Source organism: Pollicipes pollicipes, unplaced genomic scaffold, assembly GCF_011947565.3.
Source record: "Pollicipes pollicipes isolate AB1234 unplaced genomic scaffold, Ppol_2.1 Scaffold_4295;HRSCAF=5057_pilon_pilon_pilon, whole genome shotgun sequence".
In the NCBI taxonomy this organism is placed as follows: domain Eukaryota; kingdom Metazoa; phylum Arthropoda; class Thecostraca; order Pollicipedomorpha; family Pollicipedidae; genus Pollicipes; species Pollicipes pollicipes.
The window spans coordinates 24664573-24673524 of NW_023596461.1; the positions used below are offsets into that span (position 1 = coordinate 24664573).

The 8952-nt window shown below is 56.0% G+C and overlaps 1 protein-coding gene across 4 annotated transcripts; it reads right to left on the reverse strand.

Annotated features, from left to right (window-relative positions):
- Positions 1-2692: 2692 nt before the first annotated feature.
- On the reverse strand, positions 2693-6540 carry LOC119097052 (retinol dehydrogenase 11). 4 transcript variants are annotated; one of them, XM_037220081.1, is made up of 3 exons: positions 6477-6528; positions 5636-5708; positions 2693-4549 (listed from the first exon to the last, which is right to left on the reverse strand). In XM_037220081.1, the coding sequence occupies exon 3, from the start codon at positions 4459-4461 to the stop codon at positions 3577-3579; it is 885 nt and encodes a 294-aa protein (XP_037075976.1). In that variant the 5' UTR covers positions 4462-4549; positions 5636-5708; positions 6477-6528; the 3' UTR covers positions 2693-3576. The 4 variants fall into 4 exon arrangements, with proteins under 4 accessions (XP_037075976.1, XP_037075977.1, XP_037075978.1 ...); XM_037220082.1 differs by lacking the exon at positions 6477-6528 and adding an exon at positions 6150-6169; XM_037220083.1 differs by lacking the exon at positions 5636-5708 and having other exon boundaries at positions 6477-6540.
- Positions 6541-8952: the final 2412 nt, after the last annotated feature.

The following is an 8952-nucleotide window of genomic DNA, read 5'->3' on the forward strand; positions in this document are numbered from 1 at the left end:
AGCCAGGCCAGACTAGATTTGTGGAGGCCGAACTCAAAGACATCTTCCGTAGGAATCATTCTGTGCCAGCATAGGGAGGGACATACGATCGCCTAAGCGAAAGCTTTTCTGAACCGTTTGGACGAAATATTTTCCGGTTAGTTCACGCTGAACTCACTCTTCTTTTCAACTGAAAGGATGCTTCAGCCAACAGCTCTTCACCCAGACGGAACTACGGAGCGATCTTATCCATTCATGTACAAAAATATGCATGCATCATGTACCCCATGAGTCGTATAACCACACCGGAACAATGTGCTGCCCCGGGCCGAACATCGGTCTGCGGCTGGCGAAGGTGCGGCTACATGACCCGGTGTTTGTCCCAGCCAAACCGCCGTCACCGAGGTCAAACCGAGGTCAAACCGAGGTCGCTGAACCAGCCAGCAGCAGCACCGCTTACTTCTGCATCGACTGGTCGAACAGGCCGAGGAACTGCTTGAGCGACGTCTGGTACATGACGTTCACCTCGCTCATGTCCGTGATCAGGAAGTAGAGGATCGAGCCCCTAGCGGCCACCGGGCGAAACTCATCCCGAGCTGCAACACGGGCGACGGCACGTAACGTGGCTGGCAGCGCGGCCCAATCACAGCCAGTCATGGCGCAAGGGGCTGGGCAGGGGGGCCTGCGGGTGCTGCGACCGGTACAGAGCAGCGCCGTCAGCAGATGATGGTCAGACCAGCGGCCACTCCCGATGTCTTGCTGGTGTGGCTGGGTAAGAGATCTTTCGACCATGACCAACCACTTCAGGACTAGAGGATTAGGGAGAGGGCGGTAACAGTTGGGCCCGAGCCGCGGCTGTCCTGTGTTATCACCGTTGTCAGCCTCTTCCGCGCATGGGGGTGACACCGAGGCTGGCGGGCGCGCTCGGTTGACACTGCCAGTCCGCGCAGCCACCGGGTCGACTCGTGACTGGTGGCGGCGGCTGACTGCTGCTGAGACCAATGCGACGCGAGGACACAGGATAAAACGGCGCCACAGGAAAACAGCGTGGACGTCCGGTCGATCAGCAAACTGAGGAAAATTTATGGTATAAATGAGCTTATCCTGTCTTCTTATTTCTACTCAGTGTGGTCAAGAGACGGCAATGCGGATCACCAGGACTCAAACTCAATCTCGAACTTGAGCTTCTCTTTGCACGAATTTCGAGCTCGTGCGTTGAAAGTAACAGGCTTTCAGTACACCAAGAGGTACCGATTCAAAGAACACATCAAGCAGTGGGCAAACCACAGCATAACAAAGCTTGACTTTGTCGCATTGCGCATTCTCACAAGTGAGCCTGATATTTATTCACTTCATGTTGACCAGTGTGGCGGCGTGCCACTTTACAGACAGGCCAAACCACTGCACCTTTGTTGATTTTCTTCTCCATCTCGGCAGCGATAAGCAGTTTCTCGTGCACCTCCTGAGCAGTAGTCTTGGTGTACTGCAGAACCTGTATCAGATCCTCGTCGTCCACCAGTGATACCTGGCGAGAAAGTTATCGGCGTCATAAAACGGTTCATTGCGAGAAGACTCGCCAGCGCATTCAATCCACGACTGGACATCGCTCAAAGCATGCTTTCACGACAAAACATGCCAAGTTCGTGTTTCCGCCACTCCTATAGTCTCGGAAGACACCGGTGTGGTCACGCTCCATGCTCAGTAATCACTAGATGATTGTGCTACGGCCACACCGCCAAGCCTGACCATAATCACTGGAGACGTTGTTAATCATTCCTAGTTATGCGTGTTGCTCCAGCTGGTGGAGTAAAACACAGAGTGGAAGCGGTTCGATCTCAGCTGCAACGCAGACACTATCCTTGCAATACAACTGCGACACTTAACGTCTGTTTGATTTGTTAATAGTGCAAAGCACTAAGCAAATCAAATGCCTTTGCCCTAACACTAAATGCTGTTTCCACTGCCTTCATGTGACGACAGCCATTATCCTCCGATGCCTCTCTTCAACTCCCGATCACACCCCTCGTCACCCCCAGATGATATCCCTTCGCTCATCCCACATCCTCAACGATTCACAACTGCCCACCGTTTAGCGCATGAATGCGTACATGCCTTCACGAACGTCTCGATCGCCGTCTAACCTCGAGACCTCATTGGAACCGTGGCCTCACAGCACCCCTCGCCACCCGCATGGCAAGGAGACTGAGGGATGACGAGCGGCTGCTGGAGCTGCACCTCGCCGTCGGCGACTCCGCGGAGGCACGATGACCTTGCACGCGCAGATCCTGCTGAGTCACGGCCTACCAACACGTGGCCGTGGCGAGCAGGGCCTCATAAACGCCTACACATGCGGTGGTCTGTCGGCTGCTGGCCGTCGACGATGGTTTGCCACTTTAAATGAAGTGGCATCCGGCACCTCCCAAAGTGTTTCTCGACGTGGAAACGCCGACTCATCATGAGTCGGTGTTTATTTTGCGCTTGGCTGGTTTGTTTCCAATGACAAAACCACGCTGTGCGACGCAAAATTAACGGCGAGGAAGTTACAGCACAAATATGTCCGGCACATGGAGAGATGGCCTATATGACCAGAGGACATTAAGCTTATTATCTCAATAAGCTGTACACCTCAATGCTGAAGTGTGGGTGAACAACCCTAGAAATGAACGATGCTCCGATTTTGTTGCAAAGACTTCCGGGCCCAAGAACCGGGAACGAGGGTGTCCATTTGTATTTACAAATTCGTCAACAAAACGGCTGTATCAATGCTGCACATACCACGTGCGCGCATATCGATGTGACATGCGAGCACATTTGATGTGGGAAATTCTGCCGAATTGGGCACGACATAATGATATACAATTTGCAGACACCTCTGATAGTAAGTCCATCACACATTTATTCTCAGAACTGATGATCAGAAACTGGACACTTTCACAAGGCAACATTTGCAGCAGATATAGAGAAAGCGCCGAGGTTAAGTAGGCGTGACTACCCGAGCATGTTTGAGTATAAATCAGACAGACGACATCGATTCCCTTTGGCCAGTTCATCCACCGGCCAATACCGGTCTGCGGCAAGCCGACAGCCGCGTGTCACTCACGTGCCATTCTCCATTCGGCAGACGGCAGTCAGCGGCACAACACAACTTTAGAGGCAGCACGTGACACCCCCTCTCCCGCACACCTCGGTCACGTACTCAATCCAAGCCAGTGTCCACGGCTGCGGCTCATCAGCCACGGGGGCCTCTGCAGCAGAGCATGGCTCTGGACCGGCCCCACGGTCCGCCGCCACCAAAGTTCAAGCAGTGACGGCCCTGGCCGCGCTCCTCATCTCAGCAGTCACAGCGGCAATTACGTCACGGACGGCGCTCTCGGCGCCGCCGTCACTGCGGGCCGCACAGGGAGCTGAGGACAGTCGTCACTGCGGGCCGCACGGGGAGCCGAGGACAGCTGTCACTGCGGGCCGCACAGGGAGCCGAGGACAGCCGTCACTGCGGGCCGCACGAGGAGCCGAGGACAGCCGTCACTGCACCTCAGGCAGCGGGCCCGAGGCGGAGGAGCAGCCGTTGCCGTGCTCCACCGCCCGGCTCAGCCCCTGTCAGCGATTCAGACCGACCAGCTGCTCGCTGACCTCCCAGAGGCGGCGCGCGTCCTCCACGCTCTGCGCCCGACTGGAGGGCGCCGTGCGCCGGCAGTCGGCGTAGTACTGGCCCGACTCGGCCGACAGCGTCGGCTCCAGCGCGCAGTACAGCGTCGTCTGCACGCCCTGCAACGGCGACTTGGCGAGAAACTGCACAGGCGCCTGCACCGCCTTGGTCCAGACGGAGAGGTGGCGGGCCAGCTCGGTACGCACCCAGCCCGGGTGCACGGCGTACGTGGTGACACCGCTGTCCTTCAGCCTGCGTGCCAGCTCGCTGGCGAACAGCACATTGGCCAGCTTGCTCTGATTGTAGGCTTTCCAGGGGCCGTAGTTGTTCTTCAGCTGCAGGTCGTCGAAGTGCATGCTGCCCATCTTGTGGAACAGCGAGCTGAGCACGATGATGCGTGAAGGCGCGGCCGCCTTCACCTTGTCAAGTAGCAGGTGCGTCAGCAAGAAGTGGCCCAGGTGGTTGGTGCCCAGCTGGCTCTCGAAGCCGTCCTTGGTCTCGGAGCGCGGGCAGGCCATCTTGCCGGCGTTCAGAATCAGCAGGTCGATCTTCTCCACAGCCGCATTCAGTTCTTCGGCGCAGCGGCGCACCGACTCCAGCGACTCGAGGTCGAGCTGGCGTACCTCCAGCTGGCCGGCGCCGGTCTCGGCCGCCGCCTCTATCTCCTCGCGCGCCGCCTCGCCTCGCGACACCGTCCGCACGGCCATGATGACGCGCGCGCCACGGCCGTACAGGTCGCGCGCCGCCTCCTTGCCGATGCCAGTGTTGGCGCCCGTAATGACGACCGTCTTGCCTTCTAGGCGCACGTCCGAGCGATACATCGGCTTCCACGGCATGGTTCGGCGTCGGCGGTCAGCACGCGCAGGGAGACCTCACAGCAGTTACCAGCCGCAGCGACTCTCTCTTCAAGCGAAGCGGCGCTCCCTGCAGTGAGCGAGCGAGGACGGCGATCAGGGGCCCTGCCGGAGCCTTGGTGGGTGGGGAGCAAAGGGTTGACAAAGGGCCCTGATGGCGAGATCCCCCCCAAGATAAATAACTCACGGGATATGGCTCTCTTGATTTCAAGGGGGTGCTTTTTCATTCGTTCATTATTCTAAAACCAGTCTTTACTGAAATGAAAGCTGGGAGCTACCAAGAGAGGGAAGTTCGTTTGCGTTCTGAAGCCAATAAACTGAAGGAAGTGGGCACTAAATGGTGGCATGGAAGAATCCGCCGGCGCTTCTTATTTTGCAATGACTCAGTATAGACTCTTGCTAAACCCAAAAGACCCAGAGGCTTTGCCATAATTTTTCACAAAAATGACACCAGGCGTTGCATTTTTCATAGGCAGCGCAGCGTCACTCCTGTAGCTAACATTAGGCGCCGGCCAACGGACAAAATAGAACGGTGACGCATCTGGGGTAAGCGCCTTTGGACACTTAACGACTTTAATAGCATGTTTAGAAAGAAATCGAGACGTATTTTCTATCGGCACCATTTTTACATGGGTAGGATGAGCGGATAAACATTTACAACACCGCGAGCTGGTGCTGGAACGTAGTGGTAGAACTGGAAAAATAAAAGTAGAGTCTTTATGTCTTCGAGATACTGTAACTGTTAATCTGTTCCTCTGAACAGGTTAGCGGTTACAGCAACGCGAAATTATGAAGGTGAAATATTCATCACGATCTTATCTTTGAACGTCAAAAATCCATTTTTACAGACTTCGGCTGAGGGGCCATTCTATCCCAGCGCGGGGTGCATTCCGGCTGCCATACCGGGGACACAGGGGCGGGCCCCTGGTCGATTCGGAGGCCCTTAGTGAATCCATTATCGCTGTAGATGGTAAAAATATGCACAGACAACAGCTAGGCTTGACGGACCGTCGACTAAAATCGTCAAGAGCCCCCGCTGTTCAAGGGATCCCCAATCAGCGTAAAAGGCACTCTGACTGACATAAGCCCACAGCGTCACGGGCAGAGGCCCTTACTGCGACACACAATATTCTCTTCCGGCCCTTCAGCTTTTTACTTGGGTCTTTGATCCTTGGTCCTGTGCCCTTCGCCGCTACCGGAAACACGGCCCCTGGCCGACCCGGAACCAACTGCCGGCACATTGCCCTCTGTTAGGCACTGCGGGCCCTGACCAACACTTGGGCACTGGGGACCCTTCATTGTTTCAGGGACCGCGACCAATGCGAAGAGCGACTGCCGGCCTTGTTCCTGCTTGGGGAATGGATACCCCGAGCTCAGATTAACACGGAACTGACTGTTCGGTGTTGGTGGCCTATGACCGAAATAGAGGCCCGCATTGTCCAAGGGGTTCTCAATCGGTGCAACAGGCTCTATGACCGACAATTGACTGACTTAATGTGACCTACAGCCGGTCCTTCGCATCCTTTAGTCTTCAAATAAAATTATTGGTCAGTCTTCGGGTTTCCTCGAACACACCACCCTTGACTGTCAGACCTCTTTGTCAACACAGGACTCTGTTAAGCAGTGTCGGGCCCCTGACCGACGCGCGGGGGGGGGCATTTTTAACTTACGGGCCCCGACCGGCGAAAATCGTGGACTCCAACCTTGCCCCTCCTTGGAAAATGGACCTCGGGTTTGGACTGACACGGAACCGACTGGTCGGTACTGATGGTGTATGGAGGGCATAGGTGCCCTCATCGAGTCCGGAGACGAGTCGAGTCATTCAGCGCAAAGGGTCCTCTGCCTGGCATTTGAGGGCCTGGCCGCGCGGGCCGGCCATTAACGCGGCCCCTGGTCAGCCTATCGGGGAACGGGAGCCGCGACCGGTGTCACCTGGACCTACACAGAGACGGCCCCAGGCAGAGCCTAGCCGCGCCCTCACGGTCTACGCTGCTCACCACCACCGCTACGCCACGCACAGCCACACTGTGCTTCCGCCCCCGCCGCGCAGCACGCCGTCTGGACCCGTCTAAGCAATCACCTTGTCCAACCAATTGGAACGGCACGAAGGTCAAACGTCATCACACCCTCCAACCAATCGCCGAACGCGCCGGCTGTGACGTTGCCGTCCTCAACATTCCGGCGCTGGAGGTGCGCACTTTCCTTGCATGCGCCCACGACGAGTTTGATTCCGCCCACTCCCCCCTCCAGTAAAGTTGTCGTCACCTCCCATGCGTTACGCCGACAGGTCTTGGGAGGGAGAGGGCTGCACTGCGCTTCAGACGATGCCTTCACGATTAGCTTGGCACTGTTGGCACAATCAGAACAAACGACTGCTATTCTTTGCTTCGATCAACGCAGGGTCCACTGCTCGCGGGCGCCGTCTATTTCCTGCGCAATCCGCGCGCTAACCGCAGGCGGGATGTCAGCCGACCGCAGGAGCGCTGCCCCCCCCCCCCTTCCATCCCCCTCTGGGCGCCGACCGACCCCAACTGGCCGCGCCGCACTGAAGCCGGCCCGGCGTCAGCTAGCCGACGGGCGCAGCAGGCCGGAGGGGCGCCGACCCGCCGCGCTGAGGTCGGCCCGGCGACAGCTAGCCGACCCGGCGCAGCAGGCCGGAAGAACGCCGCCCCGCCGCACGACACTCATCAGAGCTGTACCGCAGCACCCACGACACCGCAGAACACTTCGCCGCGGGCAAAAGGTGTGTGGGCGGCGCCGGCCGCTACGCTGTCACGTGTCCGGCAAGAATGACTAGTATGACAAGCATCCGTCAACGCGGAAGGCCGATGAATCAGCCAAAATTGCGCACCGTTCAGGTAACCAATGCCAACGGTTGACAGCGTGGTTGAGGCCTGCATTATGCATGCTAATAGCATGTCCGGTGCAGTACACATTCAAACTAGTCGGTAGTCCCTTCGGCGTGCACCACAGGCCACACCTAACACACGCGGGAAAATTCTGTGGTCCTATCACACACTGCCTAGTTAACTGGGTTGAATTCACCGGCATCGAGACCCTGTGTCGGAGTAACGCTGCACAGCGCCGACTTCACTCGGCCCGCGCGGCGTCAATAGCCGATCACCACCGGCTGGCCAGACGCAGCGCGTGATTGCAGAAGTATCGATAAACAATACCACACGCCGTGGTGTTAACGAGTGCGCGCTCTCACACGCAACTGAGCCAGGCTCTCGGGAGCCTTCTCACGCAGGCGGCCCTCACGAGTCTCACGAGTCCGCCGCCAGACTTCTCACCAGTTTAAGTCAAGGAGTTCAAGCTTGTCCCAATCTCGAAGCCAAGTTTGAGCATTCCTCTCATGACAGGACCTAGCCGAGCCAGCCGACAGTCTGTGGGCTTTAATGGCGCCTGTTTGCTCCAGACGTCATGATGGCGTACCGGTTGGTAAACGTTTTGTGCCGATTGGTTACCAGTACTCCATTTTGGTGTTTTTTATTTTTGGTGACCTTTTGTGCCGACACAACATCACCATTTTCTGATAAGGAAATGTAATCGGCTATTGCACATCGATTGCAAAGGTTTTGTTTCTATTGCTACGATAGGCCCAACGCATCAGGTTGTCTGCAGACTTATTTATTTCCTTTCACGCTTTTGGTAACCTTTGACCTAACTCAAGGTGACCACGTTCTGGAAAGGTTACGTTATCGAGTATGGGCCATCGATCGATAAAGGCTTTGAGTTGATCGTTCTCATGGGCCCGGAGCATGGTGTTCTCTGCACACTATTTCATTGTGGTTTTGGGCGTTTTTGTGACTCAAGTTTGTGTTTGTTTGTGACCTAACTCAAGGTCACCACAGTGAGGAAATGATAGGCTATCGACCATGACACATCGTTGCTGTTGGTGACTGGTTGGTTGAGTTGGGTTGCTGCAAACAACCAACCTTGTGTTGCTGCAAACAAAATTTCGGTGGTGTCGGGTGTTTTTTGGTGACCTTTACCTGGCCCAGTGCCATTTGTTCTCGAAAGGAGCATACTCCATGTTATCGACCATGCTACATCGATTGGTACAGGTTTCGTGTCGATCGGTCCCAAAGGCTCAGATCATGTGGTTGCCTGCGAAGAAGCAGTGGTGAGCAGCGTTTTTGATGGTCTTTGACCAGCCCCAAAGCCGTCATGTTTTGGGACGGATATTATATCGACTACGTCACATCGACTGGTGGGGGTTTAATGCTGATCCGTTCCAAAAGCTTGGAGCGCGTGGTTGTTTCGGGCATTTTTGGTGACCTTTGGCCCGACCGAAGAACGCTGTTCTCCAGGAAGGCTCGATTTTCGACCAAGTGGCATCAAATGGCGAAGGTTTGGTGCCGCTCGGTCCCATTGGCTGAAGCATGGAGCGTCAACAGGTTTTGTCGCCTGTTTATAAACTCACAACGGAGGGAATACTTATGACCTGTGACGGACGGGCTCAAGCGATTA

Excerpts from the sequence above, each read along its gene's own strand:
- LOC119097052 (XM_037220083.1), bottom strand. The coding sequence starts at position 4,461 with ATGCCGTGGAAGCCGATGTATCGCTCGGACGTGCGCCTAGAAGGCAAG.